This window comes from Tenrec ecaudatus, chromosome 14 (assembly GCF_050624435.1).
Source record: "Tenrec ecaudatus isolate mTenEca1 chromosome 14, mTenEca1.hap1, whole genome shotgun sequence".
Lineage (NCBI taxonomy): Eukaryota > Metazoa > Chordata > Mammalia > Afrosoricida > Tenrecidae > Tenrec > Tenrec ecaudatus.
In genome coordinates, this window is record NC_134543.1 from 96,894,499 (window position 1) to 96,913,074 (window position 18,576).

Genomic DNA, 18,576 nt, shown 5'->3' on the forward strand with positions numbered 1-18,576 from the left:
CAGAGGGACACGGCTGAAGACCTTATGGGAACAGACAGGCTCATCTTCTCCCAGAAGCAGCTGGAATCATCAACCTTGCAATTAATAGCCCAGTGCTTAACCAACTATGTCACCAATGCTCCTATTTGGTACCCCACCTCAGTGCCATCGAGTTGACTCGGGGACCCCAGAGGACAGGGTCGAACTGCCCCTGGGGTTTCTGAGTCTGTAACTCTCTAACAGAGTAGAAAACCTCACTTTTCTCCTATGGAACTGCTGGTGGTTTCAAACTGCCGACCTTGGGGTTACCAGCCCAACACACAACCACTATGCCAGCAGGGTCCTCTATTTGGTCCTCTAGCTTTAAATGTTATGGAAAAATCGAACTGCAATTGTGCAATGAAAATGTATATGTGTATATATAATGCAGTCTAAATTAAATACAAACCTTTACCAAAAAACTTCAAAACTTGTGGCAATAAGTGATGGTTCACTGTCTACCCCACCACTCACTTACCTGTCAGTCTGCGGCACTGTGGCGGTGACCCTTGCTGTGACAGGGGAAATTATGCCACCAGGGGGACATCTACACGCAGAACAAACCAGGAAGAAGGGCTAGGTGGTGCAACCCTAATGAGTGGTAAGATTTCACTAAGAGTACAACGTTGTCAGCCACCCAGGATGAACTCTCAGGTTGGAAGGCACCGAAACTATGACTGGAGGAAAGCTGCCTCCCCGGACCGCCAAACTCAAACTCACCGCCATCCAGTCAATTCCAACTCACAGGCAGAACTTCCCCAGGGATTTCTGAGACTGTAGCTCTTTGTGGGAGGAGAAAGCCCATCTTTCTCCCCCAGAACAGCTGGTGGTTTCAAACTGCCAACCTCGTGCTCGCTGCACAAGACCTCTTGAAAGTGTTAAACAGCAAAGGCATAACTTTGAGGACAATGGCTGATTCTGAGACAAAACACCAGACTCATTGCCAACCAGTCTATGCCAACGCATAGTGACCTTCCAGGACAGAGGGAAACTGCACCTTAAGGATTCCAAGGATTAGGAATTTAAAGTAAATATTCCATGACTCTATAGCAAAAAATAAAGGTGAATGACATCTCAATCATACTCACCGACAGTTTCTTCGGATGATGCATTTAAAGTCAAATATTTTTTTGTATTTTCCATCTCCTCGTTACTTTGCAAAGTTTCACTACTTCTTGCAGACTAATAAAAAAGAAGTGAAAATTTAAACATGGGAATAGAAGGCGGATAAGTCTAGCTTGATTGTTTTTAACTCTAACCGGGCTCACAATAGTATCCGTACAGCCAAGATTTGGGCAGTGCATTTGTGGGCTATATTTAGGAAATTTGCCACTGTTTTCTGTTCTGGCAACATTCGGGCAACTGGCATTTCTAGGTAGAGCTAGGGAATTATGTAAGGTATTGTATGATCATTATTACCTGGCTTGAAGTTTCTTTTCTTTTAATATTTCTATAACTAATGACTAACCTAAAGATATACCATTATGTTGACATTTTAGACATTTCAAGATTGATATCTTACTATGTTTACATTTATGACTCTTATTTCTAAGCAAATACAAAATGGCTCTGAGATTGAATAGAAATAACAGATTTTATAACTAACATTGACACTGATTATTTCTCTAATATAAAACATTACAATTTGACTGTGGCCCTCTTCCAAACTCAATGGTCCTCCCAAGAACCTTGCTCAAAAAAAATGTCCACTTAATTGCTTCATTCTTCGTTCACATTATTGCCAGGGAATTTTCTTCCTCAATCAATGGCTCGATCAAGGAGGAGCGTCCCAACAGTAACTCGAAATGCCACTGCAGTGTCCCTTGCCCTGGAGGTGGTCCCCTTTGAGGGCGTCAGCTCAACACAAGCCAACATGGTCAACAACCACCGCTCCGCTCTACGGAGAACATGGGCTTCAAGGAGGCCCCAAGGAAAACCAACCATCATTTGCTGCTGAGACAAAAGCAAAGTAGAACATGGTCTCAGACCTCAAGCACGTTGCAGATTCTTTAACAGATCTTGCTAACATAGGAAGCAACGTGTTCATCACAAAAACTCACACTGTTTCTAACATGAAACTTTCCCATTACGACATGAAAATTTCAAGTCCTAATGTTACCCAGGGAATCGAATTTTTGTGGATTTGCCCATTTATTGCCAAATGTGAAGTTCCTTGAAGGAAAAGCAGATGTATACACTTGGATGATGAAGATATAGCTCCACAGACCTTTCTCTGCCAGAGATGGAGGATCACCAGGCAGACACTGGGAGGCGCTATCTCCCGGGCCTGTTTACAGGGGATGGGCACATCAGTACTGTGCCTGAAGTCCAAATGCTGCAAACCAATGAGCCAAATTAACCCTCTGATACTAAAAAGAAAATCAGTCATTCAAACTCTCTCTCTCTCTCTCTCTCTCTCTCTCTCTCTCTCTCTCTCTCTCTCTCTCACACACACACACACACACACACACACACACACACACACACAGCACTGTCCCCCAAATAAATTAATAAGGTAAATCACATTAACCATCTGTTTTTCTTCTTCTCATCTGGAATGGTTTCTTCCAAACCGAAAACTGTTCTCACTCACAGCAACCTTGCAGACTAGACAGGGCTGCCCGGATGGCCTCCACGCTGTCCATCTTGACGCAGGTAGACCAACTGTCACAGCTTTCTCCAATGGAGCAGCTGGTAGGTTTGAACCACTGACTTCTCAGAGAGCACTGGAGCGCTTGAACTGCTTCACCACCAGGAGTCCTGATGGTGTCTTCCACGTCAGCATATGGTACCATAAATCTTACCTTAAGTTCTTCCCACAGCTTGATTCTCAATTCCAGACCTTGCTTCTTAACTTCTCTTTCTCTACATTGTATCTTCGCCAATATTTTATCCAGCCTCTTCATCTTCTGAATAGCGTCCTGAAGCTTACAATCTACTTCTGGTACATTGGGATCATCTATATTGTGTTGAAAGTAGGAATGAGCTTGGTTATTTAGGAAAGCCATGCAGTATTCTTTGTAGTTTTGTTTGTACATACTGCTTATTCTCTGACTCAACAAATATTTAAGGTTGGCAGTAATCACCAGCATTAAACCCACTGCCTTCGAGTTGAATCTGACTCGCAGCGACCCTCTATAGACTATCCGAGGCTTTCCAGTCCAGTCATTCCTAAAGGCCAACAAACAGTCCTGATCCCACTACAAGCTTTCCTTTCTTCTTGTGTTTTGTTTTGTTTGTATTTTTGTCATTGGTTTGTGGTTGCTGTTTTGTTGCACATTGTTGCTTGGTTTTGCTCTGTCTTGTTTTTGTGCATGCTATTATCTCCGAAGGTCTGTCTAACTAAGATAGGCTGGATGAACAATCTGGAGGAGAAAACAATGGGACCGACAGTTCCGGGGGGACATGGGAGATGGGGAGGTGGAGGGAAAGGTGTTAACAAACCCATGGACAGGGAACAGCAAGTGATCCAAATCGGTGGTGAGGAGGGTGTGGGAGGCCTGGTAGGGCGTGATCAAGGGTAATTTAACCAAGAGGAATGAAGTTACTGAAACCCAAATGAAGAATGAGCATGATAGAGGGACAAGAGGAAAGTCAAAGGAAATAAAAGAAAGAGCTAGGAGGCAAAGGGCATTTATAGAGGTCTAAATAAAGGCATGTACATATATAAATATATTTATATATGATGATGGGAAATAGATCTAGGTGCATATATTTATAGGTTTAGTATTAAGATATCAGATGGACATTGGGCCTCCACTTGAGTACTCCCTCAATGCAAGAACACTTTCTTCTATTAAATTGGCATTCTATGATGCTCACCTTCCCAATACAATCACTGAAGACAAAGTGGTTGAATAAGCAAATGTGGTGAAGAAAGCTGATGGTGCCAAGCTATCAAAAGATATAATGTCTGGGATCTTAAAAGCTTGAAGGTAAACAAGCGGCCATCTAGCTCAGAAGCAACAAAGCCCACATGGAAGAAGCACACCAGCCTGTGCGATCATGAGGTGTTGAAGGATCAGGTATCATCAGAACAAAAAATCATATCGTGTGAATGGGGGGGTAGTGCGGAATGGAGATCCAAAGCCCAGTTGTAGGCCACTGGACATCCCTTTACAGAAGGGTCTTGGGGAGGAGACGAGCTAGTCAGGGTGGGATGTAGCAACGAAGAAGCATACAAATTTCCTCTAGTCCCTAAATGCTTCCTCCCACCCCCCCACCCCCACTGACTATCATGATCCCAATTCTACCTTACAAATCTGGCTAGACCAGAGGATGTACACTGGTACAGATAGGAACTGGAAACACAGGGAATCCAGGGTGGATAAACCCTTCAGGACCGGTGGTGTGAGTGGCGATACTGGGAGGGTGGAGGGAGGGTGGGTGGAAAAAGGGGAACCAATTACAAGGATCTACAAATAACCTCCTCCCTGGGGGACGGACAACAGAAAAGTGGGTGAAGGGAGACGTCGGGTAGTGCAAGATATGACAAAATAATAATTTATAAATTATCAAGGGTTCATGAGGGAGGAGGAAGCGCGGACCTGATGCCAGGGGCTTAGGTGGAGAGCAGATGGTGTGAGAATGATGAGGGCAATGAATGTACAAATAACTTTACACAATTGATATATGTATGGATTGTGATAAGAGTGATGTGGTCCCTAATATAATGATTTTTTAAAAAGAGAGAATATCCGAGGCTTTATATATGTCCACCAAAGCAGCCTCATCTTTCTGTCATGGAGTGGCTGGTGGATTTGAGCCTCTGACCCTGCAGTTAACAGTCTAGTGCTTACTCAGTAGCACTACCACAGGGCTTAATAACTAACATTCGTGCCCTGGTGGCATTGTGGGTTACACCCATCCCAAGAAGCAAACTCACTGTTACAGAGTCAATGCTGACTCCTCTGGAGCTCCCGTGGCTATCCGGGACTGTAATTGTTTACAGGGGCAGAGAGCCCAGGCTTTATCCCGCAGAGCTGCTGGTGATTCCAACTGCCGACCATGCGGATCACAGCCCAGAGCATAACCGCCGCTACAACACCAGGGCTCCTATAAGTTACACGCTGGGCTGCTAATCACCAGGTCAGCGGTTTGAAGCTGCCCGTTGCTCCAAAGGAGAAAGATGGGGGTTTCTGTCCCTGCAAATCCACGGGGGCAGTTCTACGACTGTCCGACAGAGTCCTTACGAGTCCGGATTGACTAAATGGCAGGGAGTTTGTGTTAGACAGAGTTCTCTAGAGAGACAAAACCAGATTGTTAATAATTATATATATATATATATATATATATATATATTTATAATGATAGATATACAACATAAGAAATGAACTGTTAAATTATATACAGATAGATAATACAAGAAATGAACAGTTAAATTATAAAGCAGTACAAATGGCTCAGTGCGACTCACTCCCATGAGAGAGTTGAGACACTGGCAGTCCTTCAAATCTTGAGGGCCATCAGGTAGTCCTCTGTAGAGAGAGCTAGGCTATATCAGCACAGGGAGCAAACAGCAAGGCAGGTCACCAACCGTCAGCCAGGTCACCAACTCCAGAGATGTACATTCCAATCGTGTGGTCTTAAAGGGACCTCAACTTACACAGTCCATAGCCTAGCGTTCCACAGGTAGTGTAGCCTCTAAATTGAGGTGCAGAACAAGCAAGGCAGCCGCACACTGGTCCGATGATCAAAGAGCGAGAGACAGAAAGGCGAGGCTCACCAAGCCATTTATCTCTCCGCCCTTCAATTAATCCCACTTGTGTTTATCTGCCAGGCTGGCACAATAAACAATCTCAATCTACCCCTTGCCAACCTGGCACCTGTACACAATCTTTAGCCATATAAACTTATGTAATTTCTGAACACTGATGAAATCACACTTATACTTATCATCAATCATCTATCATACATATAAATGAAAACACACTGAGTCCAATTGTATCTGATATATCATACCTGAACAAAGGAAAAATGTGCAATAAGCACATATAAAGAAAATACACTGACAATTATAAACCTCACTTTTGCAATTGATCACGTGGTTGTAATTGATAGGTACAACTACCTTTTAATACTACCCATTCTGTATTACCTTTTCCCTCAGCAAGTACCTCACCTGAGGGGTCTGGATCATTTTAAGTCCTGTCAGGATTGGGTTGCTGTAATTTACCATTTACTTTAATCACAGGGCATGGTAACACTAAGAGTCGGTCTATGGGATCTCCTGGATTCCAGACATATTTTTCTTTACCTCCATTATGTAACACCAGTCCAATTTCTCCTTGGTAATCAGGATCAATCACCCCACTTAGTAAGGTGACACCCTTCCTGACCTGTCGATCCAAAGGCATGAGAAGCGCAAAGTGCCCAGGGGGCATTCTCAGCTGCTAGTTCAGTGGAATGTGTACTGTGTTTCTGGGTGGGAGAGTTCCTTCCATCAGGACCAGGACCTCCAGCCCTGAGGAACACAGGGTTGCTGGGACAGGAAGCAAAAATGCTGCAAGTGGATCACTAGGAGTAGTAGTGAGTGGTGCCACTCTAGCTTCCACCCCTTGGTTCTTGGACCCATGAATTCTGGCTATTGGAGACACAGCACCATATATTGGCCACTGGTTTAGAGCGTATACAGCTTCCTGGAGAACATTTCCCCAGCCCCTCAAATTGTTGCCACCTAGTTGAAGCCATAATTTAACAATGGGGTGTTGTTGCGCACACCCAACTTTATGATTCTGTGGGTCAGACAATACCCAGTTTATGATGGGTAGTTCAGGCCTCATGGTGACTTGGTGGCCCATGGTGAGGCGTTCAGTCCCCACCAAGGCCCAGTAACAGGCCAACAGCTGTTTTTCAAAGGGGGACTAGCTATCTGCAGAGGATGGCATGACTTTACCTCAAAATCCCAACAGTCTACGCTGTGATTCACCAATAGGGTCTGCCAAAGACTCCACACTGAATCTTTATCTACAACTGACACCTCTAGCACCATTGGGTCAGCTGGATCATATGGTCCCAGTGGCAAAGCAGCTTGCACGGGAGCCTGAACCTGTTGAAGAGCCTGTTCTGGGGCCCATTCAAAATTGGAGACTTTTCGTGTCACTTGATAAATAGGTCGAAGTAGAACGCCCAAGTGAGGGATATGTTGCCTCCAAAATCCGAAGAGGCCCACTAGGCGTTGTGCCTCTTTTTTAGTCGTTGGGGGCGCTAAATGCAACAGTCTATCCTTCACTTTAGTAGGAATATCTCGACATACCCCACACCACTGGACCCCTAGAAATTTTACTGAGGTGGAGGGTACCTGAATCTTCATTGGGTTAATTTCCCAACCTCTTGTATGCAGATATTGTACCAATGAATCTAGAGTCTTTGATACATCCTCCTTAGTGGGTCCAATCAGCATAATGTCATCAATATAGTGGACCAGTGTGACATTTTGTGGAATAGGCAGGTGGTCAAGGTCCCTTCAGACGAAATTATGGCACAGGGCAGAAGAGTTGACATACCCCTGGGGGAGACTTGTGAAAGTATATTGTTGCCCCTACCTGCTGAAGGCAAACTGCTTCTGGTGGTCCTTAGAGACTGGTATTGAGAAGAAGGCATTAGCCAGATCAATAGCTGCATACCATGTACCAGGAGAAGTATTAATTTGCTCAAGCAATGTAATCACATCTGAGACAGCAGCTGCAATTGGAGTCACCACCTGGTTAAATTTACAATAATCCACTGTCATTCTCCAGGATCCATCTGGCTTCTATACAGGCCAGATAGGTGAGTTAAACAAGGATGTGGTAGGAATCACCACCCCTGCATCTTTCAAGTCTTTGATGGTGGCACTGATCTCTGCAATCCCTCCAGGAATGTGGTACTGCTTTTGGTTTACTATTTTCCTAGGTAATGGCAGTTCTAATGGTGTCCACTTGGCCTTTCCTACCATGATAGCCCTTATTCCACATTTCAGGGATCCAATATGGGGATTCTGTCAGTTACTAAGTATGTCTATTCCAATGATGCATTCTGGAACTGGGGAAATAACCACAGGATGGGTCTGGGGACCCACTGGACCCACAGTGAGGCATACCTGAGCTAAAACTCCATTGATAACTTGACCTCCATAAGCTCCCACTCTGACTGGTGGGCCTATGAAACACTTTGGGTCTCCTGGAACTAGTGTCAGTTCCAAGACAGTATCCAGTAATCCCCGAAAAGTTTGATTATTTCCTTTCCCCCAATGAACAGCCAGTCTTGTGAAAGGCTGCAGGTCCCTTTGGGGAAGGCTAGAAGATAGACTAACAGTATAGACCTTCAGTGATATAGCAGGGTCCTCCTTCAAAGGGATCCAGCCTCCCCCTCATTCAAGGAGTTGTGGGTCTGTAAACTGGCTCGGGTCTGGGAATTGATTGAGCAATTGTGACTGTCTATTCTGCTGTTCACCTGATCTACCATTCTTTTGCCTGTATAGATCAAGTAACTATTAAGTAGGTTTACCATCTATTTCATTCCTAGGGACACTGTGGCTAAGTAGCCAATGCCATAATTCCATACGAGACAGGTTGCTTTGGTTACTACTGAAACCTTGTTGTCTATTATAACCACGCCACCCTGCCTCTGTTGATTCAGTGCTGACACCTGCCTTCTACAATCATGGGGACCAATCAGCCCCATTGTGGACAAATGTCAGAGTTCACTTAGGGCAGTGCCCACTGTTAATCCTGGTGCACATAAAATAGTAATTATAGGAGTCCTAAGAGATGCTGGGGTCCGCATCACAAACTTGTTCTTTATGGTTGTGGTAAAGGGTGTGTCCTCAGGACACCCCCTTTTTGAGTCTATGGGAATATCCTGATAGATCCATCCCAACATATCAATTTCTCTAAGCTTTTGGATGTCTTCCTCTACAGTGTACCAAGGTAGGTCAGGTACTTCAAGTTGGTCTAATCTAGGCCATGTCAGAGTTGGTTTCTAGCACACCTATCTTGAGTTAGGAGGAGGTTTCATGTGCATTTTCTCACCCTTCTACAGGAAAATCCTGTGAAGTAGGCATGTTATCTATTTACATTTGCGATAACTGGACACTCACATGGCTACACTAACTCAGAAGTAGGTCTCTTATTATTTTGAAACCTAAGCTTCACCTTTGTTCAGCGATATTGTCTATATTTGTAGCTAACAAACAGGGAATCAGACACAGAGCACATCTTCACGCTATTTCAGACTAACCAAAAGAGAAGGCATGTACACAAATAGTGACAGGTTAAAAAAAAAAAGTCAGGTCGCAAGCGGCACAAAGTGGTTCCAACATGTCGAAACCCTCTCCTCCTGACACTGCCTGTGACTGCACACCTGTGGTGGATATAGACTCTGTCAATTTGAGGATTAAGAGTGTAGGGTTGGAGTCTACTTGTCAAACAGATCATAGCCCATGAAGCCTCTGTGTGGGCATGACCTTCTCCTGAGAATTCTGGGAGATCTGGTAGTTCCTCCTTGTAGGCAGGAGAAATTTCTCTCTCTGCTCACACCCTGGGAGACATAGCAGCTGACAAGACACTTGGACCCACCCTGATGGAGAGACCCCTGCCAGAGTTGAGATGTTTCCAATGCCACTGGATCAAAAAGACTTGCTACTCACTGGCCTGTGCTCTTCTACATTCAAGTGTGAAGAGGACTTTATAGATTGGTGTCAGACATATGGGCTAATATCGGACTGATGGACTTGATCTGGACTAGGCTGGGATGTTCTATGTTCAATTGCTCTTGTATATAAATCTCCTTCTTATACACATGTGTGTCCATGGATTTATTTTTCTAGTCTACCCAGACTAACACATTACTTTATCCGAGGGCCCTCCCATTTGCAGTGGATCAGTAATGGGAACTCTTCAGAACTTCTGTCATCCAAGTTTAACTTATGATTAATAATAACAGAAGCCAGTGTGTATAGAGTTACCAGGTAGGCAGAGTCTTAAAAGTTTTACTTAAATGCATGATCTTCTGCATTCCTCATCATACCCCGTAAAGCAGTCCTGTTGTTCCTGCTTTACAGATTAGTAAAGTGGGGCTACTCTGGTGACTTATATACCCCAGGTGAGAGAGCCAGTAAATGGCAGCGTCGCATGCCACTCAAATCTACCTGACTACAGAGCCATGCCCCTTAACCAGCAGACTCTAGTCCCTCGGTCCACTCAGATAAAAGATGACGATCATGACAGTGAACATAGAGACTCAACTAATAAGCTCTCAGCCCCCAGGTTAGATGATTCCAAACCAAACCAAAGCCAAGGCATCTAGTCGACTATGACACTATACAGTTTCCCAAACTGTAAATCTTTACAGAAACAGTGTCATCTGCCTCCCTTGGAGCAGCTGATGAATTGACCTTGTCGTTTTCAGGCCAACTCCTAACCCCATACCCCCAAGACTCCTTTGCTAGAGGTTTAGAAGTAGCAATATTATGCTGAGGCCAACCTTCGCAACTTTTGAAAATTCTAAACCTCTGTTGAGGTTGCCCTATACTCTGGAGAAAAAAGAAGAGATTTTTAAAAGTAGAAAGTTTATTCAAAAATAATTATGAGCTTATTAATAAGAGAGCTCTTCAAATGTTATTGCTTATATACCTCAAATGCAATATAGCCTCTTGGTCACACATAGATTATTAAAAAGATTAATCATTTTTTAAAAATCATTTTATTGGGGCTCGTATAACTCTTCTCACAATCCATACATACACCCATTGTATGTCAAGCACATTTGTGCAATGCATACATACACCCATTGTATGTCAAGCACATTTGTACAATGCATACATACACCCATTGTATGTCAAACACATTTGCCATCATCATTCTCAAAACATTTGCTTTCTACTTAAGCCCTTGGTATCAGCTCATTTTTCCTTCCCTCCCCATTCTTCTCTCCCTCATGAACCCTTGATAATTTATAAATTATTATTATTTTGTCATATCTCATTCTGTCTGATGTCTCCCTTCACCCACTTTACTGTTGTCTGTCCCCCATGGAGGAGGTTATATGCAGATCCTTATAATTGGTACCCCTTTTACCCCACCTTCCCTCCACCCTCTGTTATTACCACTCTCACCACTGGTCCTGAAGGGATCAACCTCCCTGGATTCCCTGTGTTTCCAGTTCCTATCTGTACCAGTGTACATCCTCTGGTCTAGCTGGATTTGTAAGGTAGAATTGGGATCATGATAGTGAGGGTGTGGGGGAAGGAAGCATTAAAGAACTAGAGGAATGTTGTGTGTTTCATCGTTGCTACACCGCACCCTGACTGGCTCGTCTCCTCCCCTCTATAAGGAAATGTCCAGTTGCCTACAGATGGGCTTTGGTTCCCCAATCTGCACTCCCCCTAATTCACAATGATAAGATCTTTTTGTTCTTAATGTCTGATACCTGATCCCTTTGACACCTCGTGTTCACACAGGCTGGTGTGCTTCTTCCATGTGGGCTTTGTTGCTTCTGAGCTAGATGGCCGCTTGTTTACCTTCAAGCCTTTAAGACCCCAGATGCTATATCTTTGATAGGCAGGCACCATCAGCTTTCTTCACCATATTTGCTTTTGCACACATTTGTCTTCAGCAATAGTATTAGGAAGGTGTGCATCAGGGAATGTCAATTTAATAGAACAAAGTATTCTTTCATTAAGGGAGTACTTGAGTGGTGACCCAGTGTCCATCTGTGACCTTAATATTGAATATATAAATATATGCATGTAGATCTATTTCCCTATCAGCATATATAAATATATTTACATATGTACATGTCTGTATTTATACTTCTATAAATGACCTTTGCCTCCTAGTTCTTTCCTCTATTTCCTTTTACTTTCCTCTTGTCCCACTATCATGCTCAGCCTTCATTTGGGTTTCAATAATTTCTCTCAGCTACATTGCCCTTACCAGACCTCTCACACCCTCCTTGCCACTAATTTTGGATCACGTGTTATTCCCTTGTCCCTGGGTTGGTCAACACCACCTCCTTTCCCCTGCCTCCCCTTCTCCCATGTTCTCCCGGGAACCATCAGTCCCATTGTTTTCTCCTCCAGACTGTTCATCCAGCGTATCTTATCTAGATAGACCTGCAGAGATAATAATATGCAAAAAAACAAGACAGAGCAAAACAAAGCGACAAAAGAAAACAAAACGAGGACAACTTTCTTTTTTCGCATTAAGATTAATCATTTTTCCTTCTTCATTAGTGCTTGAGTGACACTGGCCGCTTCTCGTCCTGGCCATTGCCTCCTTGGTGGTAAAGACTGATGCACAGTGACACCATTTGGGGCCACTCACTGATTCCTGCTCAGGCACCAGCAGTCTTACCCCTCATACGGAGACAGGGCAAGGGAGTGGAGGTGGAGATCTGGACAGAGCATATGAGGAGGCCAAGCCAACATCTTGGGACTACATTTCCCAGAACCCACCATTGGAAGTTCCCAACAACCACAAGAGAGCAGGTGAGAGTCAAGAAATACTGAGGCCAGCATGCTGGCTGGTAAGGACGGCTTCCAGTTGGAAGTTTTAAAATAAAATTCTATTACGATGTCCTACGTCTTCCAAAAATAAGCATTTTTCTTCGTAAGGCAGGGACCTGCATTCCAGTAACTGTCCCTACTGTTGCTTTTGTACTATCAGTGCATATATTAATATGATGGGAAAAAGGGAAATAGCACATAAGCAGTACTAACTAAATCATTTTTACTTCTCAGAGCCCTTGAAAGGGTCTCAGGGGTGCCCCTCTACTCTACTCCCATCCTCCTGCCCATCCCCCATGTGGGGGCAGGTCAGATGCTTACAGACTTCCTCCCTGAGGGCAGTTAGTCTCCAGACTACATGGTAGGTCCCCTCCCTGCTGTTCAAGAACAATGGACAGGCTCTTGTAGGTGGAGTTCACACCCTACAGATAAAAGGCTCTATCAGTTGAGCCAGGGAACAGGTCAAACTGGCTCTGTGACATCCAAAGTTAGGCTGCCATCCTGTATCTAGGATCCGCCTATCTTGTCACATGTATACCCCCAATCCCTCCTCTTCCTATTGCGTGGATACCCCTAGATCACCCCCTCCCATTACTGTATTATCTATAGCACATCCCCTTCCTGTGACGTATGTCTTCACCTGTAGTTAGGGGGCTTGCATGTCCCCAGAGAATATCAAAGCCTTGGTTAGCATTAAGTATCTCTCTCTCTCTCCATTTGGACCACCAAGCTGGGCTGAGGTGAGCACTGCTACCATGAATTGTGTTTGACTCCATTACTTGACTCTCTCTTCTATCTCTCATGCTCTTGATGACTTTACTGTAATCTTTACTTATTATCGCTGTACATTTACACCTACCAGACCTGTGATGATGTGTTAGGGCTGGCTTCCCCTGGCACCCCAGGGCACTGTAGACAACATTGTAAGAAGTGCTGGTCTAATTCCATCTGACCAGAATTAATTTAGTAACAAAGAAAAATATAAAGTCATCTTATAAAAGTCAAAACGCTATGAAAATCAAGTGGTGCTATCCCTAAAAAGGTATGTGCAATTTACAAATATATTTTATTGTGCAATTATCATCATCAAAAAGATCAATGAATCATTTCTCAAAAAGTGTACAAGATATCAAGGGCTCAAGGAGAAAGCAAATGTTTTGAGAATGATGATGGCAATAAGTGTACAAGTGTGCTTGACATAACAGATGGATGGATAGGTTGAGATAAGAGTTGTAGTAGCCCCCCAATAAAATGGTTTTTAAAAAATGGAGAACACTTCATTCTTCATGAATGTAAAGTGACTACAATGACCATTTTAATAAAATGGCATATTTTGCTATTTTTCTAAGAGTCTTTAAGGCCCCAAATGGTTCCAAATAAAAATCGATGGTTGCTTGCTCATAAAAAAATATATATGTCTCTCTCTCTCTTTTTAAAGTTATCTCTACTTATCTGTTAACACTGACAGAGCCATGGACCACCAAAAGAACAAACAAGTTTGCTTTGGAAAAAGTGCAACCAGAATGCTCCATCAAGGCAAGATGGCGAGACTTGACCTCGTGCACCTTGGACGTGTTCTCATGAGGGGCCAGTGCCTGGAGAGGACACCGTGTTTTATGGCATAGAGGGCCGCGAAAAAGAGGAAATCCCTCAACAAGGTGGATGGACACGGTGGCTGCAACAATGGGCTCAAACATAAGAACAATTGTGAGGAGGGCACAGGGCCAGGCAGGGTTTCCTTCTGTTGTCTGAGTTGCTATGAGGTAGAAGTGACCCGACAGTGCCTAACAATGACAAGCACGGTTAAAAAACAAGCATGTACGTTAACATTTTAAATCTAACGCCCATCACTATTGTTAGCCAGTCATCTAGTAATGCTAGTACCTGAACACTCGGGGATTGTCTGATACTGGTCACCGTCCACGTCTCCATCCGAGTTCGCAGTCTCGGGACCGTGCCCCCATGTGTCATCAGTACTGCTTCCGCTTCCCTTTGTGCTTTCCGGGTGGTCTTCTTGGCCTCTACTCAACTTGATTGCAGTGTCAAGCTAAAAATAATTTCCACAGCGTTTCCGAGCCATGTCTTTTTTAAGTTCTGGAACAGGCAGACGCTAGAGGGAGCATCCACCACTTGGCCGTCAGTTGTCCTGCGGTCACTGGGGTGATGCTGCGCTAGTGGAAACCATGCCACTGGTACTTCAAATGCCAGCAGCATCACCCCTGGTGGACAGGTTCCACACAGCGTCCGGACTAAAACAGATGAGGAGGAAGGAAGAGATGATGCACGTCTCAGTAATCAGCCACTGAACACCTTCCAAGTAGCACCGTAAAGGTGTATGATATAATGCCAGAAGATGAGCCCCTCAGGTTGAAAAGCATTCAAAATACGACTGGGGAAGAGCTACCTATTGAAAATACTGTTGACCTTAATGAGGTGGCTGGAATAACATTTTCAGGATGCCCAGTGATGGATGGGAATGACTCAAAATGAGAACAAACAGCTGCAAACCTCCATTAATAATCAGAATGAAGAATGTATGAAGTATAACCCAACCCAAATTCACTGCCCTTGAGTTGATGCTGATGCATAGCGACCCGGCAGGACAGCGTAGAATTGCCCCTGTGAGTTTCCAGGACTGTAACTCATTATGGGAATAGAAATCCTTGCGTTTCTCCTGAGGTCAGCCGGTAGTTTCAAACTACTGACCTTGAGGTTAGCAGCCCAACATATAACCACTATGCCGGCAGGGTCCCTTAGATCAAGGGAAAATGGAAGTCTTAAAAATGAAATGGAAGGCACAGAAATTGCTATCCTAAGTATTAGTGGGCTGAAATGAATTGGTATTGACAATTTGGAGTTACGTTGCTATGCTGGGAAGGACACACTAATGAAGAATGGAGTCACCTTTGTTGTCAAAAAGAGCATTTCAAGATCTATTCTGAGCTACAATGCTTTCTGTGAAATCCTTATGACTACAAGGAAGCACAGTTAACACACTGTTATCCCATCCACACACCAACCACTACAGTCAGTGATGGGGAAAATGAAGAATCCTACCAATTTCTTTCATCTGAAATTGATCAAACAAGCAAAGAAGATGACTGATGACTACTGGGAATCAGAATGTAACAGTTGAAAACAAAAGGGAAGGATCGGTAGTTGGAAAATCTGGGTCTTGGTGATATGAAATGAAGCTGAAGATAGCATGCTGTCAGTACCCAACCTCGACATCAAACTCAAGGGTTCACAAAGTCCTTTGTGTATGTGTACCACCCAGTATGATTCCAACTCTTAACAATGAAGCAAAAGTTGAAACTAGAGAATTAAAGGCAATCTTGGCCTTTATTGCAATTTTTCTCATGATTCCCCATCCCACTAGCTACCAATCACTTCCTCACTCGATACGCACTAACCTCCCCGTTCGTCACCTTCTTTCTGCTCTTCCTACCTGTGGCCTGTGTGTATGACTTTCCCATCTTCTTCATTCTCGACCCCACAGTTGACTTTCATTTCCCATTATCCCCGGGTTAGTCCCAAGAAAAGGCACTCTGTAAATAGAATCCTTCTTGATAGAATTAGATTCCCTACCTGAAATTCAACCATTGACACCTTCTAGAAAAACAGTCATAAGAAAAAATAAACCAAACTCCCTAACTTACAGATTAGGATCCGGATACACATTAGGTTCGTCCCATTCAATGCAGCTGTACACAATTTAGGAAGCAAACGTTAGAAAGGAATATCAAAGGCAGCCACCTCTGTGTGCATCTGGGCGCCAGCTTTGTCCTGAGGGACTTGTGGCCGTGCCAGGAGCAGCAGCCACACTTGGAAACCGATGATCCAGTAGAGACTCTCCCACAACTTCCTTTCCTACAGATCACCCCGTGGCTTTATAGGAAACAAATTATTATATTCAATCCCTTTCCACAGAAACGCCGGTAGCGCTTTCTGTCCTCCGAACAAAATCATGAGTGATGAAAATTCCAAGAGTTTCATAATACGGAGCCGAGTTCCGAAATTAGAAGAATGGGTAAGGATTCATAATTCTGACAGAATTTTTTCACCCTAAAATTCAAAATGTTTAATTACCATGATTTTAAAAAGACGATATTGTCCCGTCACAGAGGAGAAAGCTTATTGCTAAAATCAAAATTAAAAATAATTTTTAGACATTTTAAGGAAAAGAAGAAGCTACTAAAGAGTCGTCAACGTCAATGTTGGCAATGTCAGAACACAAAGCTTTCTTCCTTAAGGGTCAAAATAGCTAACAGACAACCTGGAACCAAATACAACAGTGAAGCAATAAGCCACAAAGAGCAGAAGGACCTGAGTGGCTGAAAGGAGGGCAGGAGGAAGGAAAGAAATAATTTTCATATTAGAAGATCTACTGTGAAACCCAAATAATCTCCATGTTCCCTGAGTACACCAGACCTTGGTTTCGTCAACTGTGTGTGGAATGGTCAGGAAAGAAAATAAAAGAAAAACAACAACAACATGTCATTGAGTCAAGGCCAACCCACAATGGCCTTCCATCTGAAACCGTAAATCTTTACCGGGACAGTCTCATCTTCCTCGTGCACAGGGGCTGGTGGGTTGGAACAAAAGAGTGGTCGGCAACGCAACACTTATCCCACACACCACCAGTGAGAGAACAGGAGGAAATGAAATGATTTCTCATTAATAAATTACCTTGAAAGGCCCTGGTTCGGGTGAGAGAACCTCCAAAGAAGAACTTGAACCTCTGCTCCCAGAGCGTGTTCTTGAATTTGAGGCTGGTTTCGAAATTCTATCTAGGTTTCCCTTTATTATATCCATGGATATCCTAAGAGGGGAAAAATTGTTCAGTAACTGATAGCATCGATGTTTAAATATTTCATTAGTTTGTTAGTGTTTGTGTTAGTCTAGGTCCATTAGAGAAAAAAATCCACAGAAGCTCATATGTATAAGGGAGAGTTTTATATAAAAGGTGAGTCCACATCTAGAAAACATCCCAACCCAGTGCTGCCCAATCCCACAAGTCCAACATTAACCCACTAACTCATATGTCCAACACCAATCCACAAAGTCATCCTCCATCTCACAAAACACATGCAATGATGCCCACTTCAGGAGGAAAGCCGAGTCAGTGAGTGTGCAAGCATTTCAGTGCTGTCGGGGTCTCCGCAAAGCTGCTCCAGCATCCAGGGCTGCATCAGGGTAGGTCCATGGGGCTTCTCCTTGGGGATGTCTTGCAGGAAGTGAGCCTTGCCAGCCAGCTGAAGCAGGGAACTGGCTAAGGTAGCTGCACCCTGGTCCGACCATCACAAAGCAAGAGATCCAAGAACTCAAAAGGTGAGGCTTGCCAAGCCATTTATCTCTTCGCCCTTCAATTGAGCCCACATGTGTTTATTGACCAGGTTGGCACAATAAACTTTAGCTATCTCAGTGTTACTATGCCGTTAACTCATAGCCTGTGTTGTAAAGATTATACCATTTCTGGAGGCACCCTAAGGGCCCCCAAATTTCATTGAAAGATGCTTTATGCACAGGGATTGTTAAATCGTACGTGGTGCTGGTGAACAGTACTGACAGTACCATGGGCTTCCAAAAGGACAAACACACCTGTCTTGGAAGAAAGAAGGCCAGAGTGCTTCTTGGAGGATGGATAGCAAGACTCTGTCTTACATATTTTCAATATGTTGTCAGTAGAGACCAGCCTGGAGAAATAGAGTGTTTGGTAAAGTGGGGCGGGTAGGGGGGAAAAGACACAGAAGGCCCTCAATGAAATGGATTGACGCTGGCGGCAACAATGGACTCAGAGCATAGAAGCCCAGGACTGTGCAGTGTTTCGTTCTGTTGTGCATGGGGTCTCGCTCGATGGCACCAAACTACAGCAGCGACATGTTAATGCAAGTGCCAAACATGCTACACAGGACAGGAGATCATGAAAGTGGCTGGCTACATGAGAATGAAGAAATGAAGGCCATCATGAGTAACAACTGCCTCTCAACCAAGACCCATAGTTGGCCCGCAGTTCCGCTGCTGCCTTCTGCAGTGTGGGCTGTCATCTTCTAGCCTTTCCAACTCTAGCT

At 44.0% G+C, this 18,576-nt stretch overlaps 1 protein-coding gene across 1 annotated transcript in view; it reads right to left on the reverse strand.

Annotated features, from left to right (window-relative positions):
* Positions 1-18,576, reverse strand: part of FSIP1 (fibrous sheath interacting protein 1) — a 214,249-nt gene that overhangs the window by 184,105 nt on the left and 11,568 nt on the right. The window contains exons 2-5 of the mRNA XM_075531244.1: positions 17,195-17,327; positions 14,390-14,552; positions 2,823-2,977; positions 1,107-1,200 (exon numbers count right to left, since the gene is read on the reverse strand). Coding sequence (XP_075387359.1) covers positions 1,107-1,200; positions 2,823-2,977; positions 14,390-14,552; positions 17,195-17,320 — 538 coding nt within the window. The 5' untranslated portion in view covers positions 17,321-17,327. The remainder of the gene's footprint in view (positions 1-1,106; positions 1,201-2,822; positions 2,978-14,389; positions 14,553-17,194; positions 17,328-18,576) is intronic.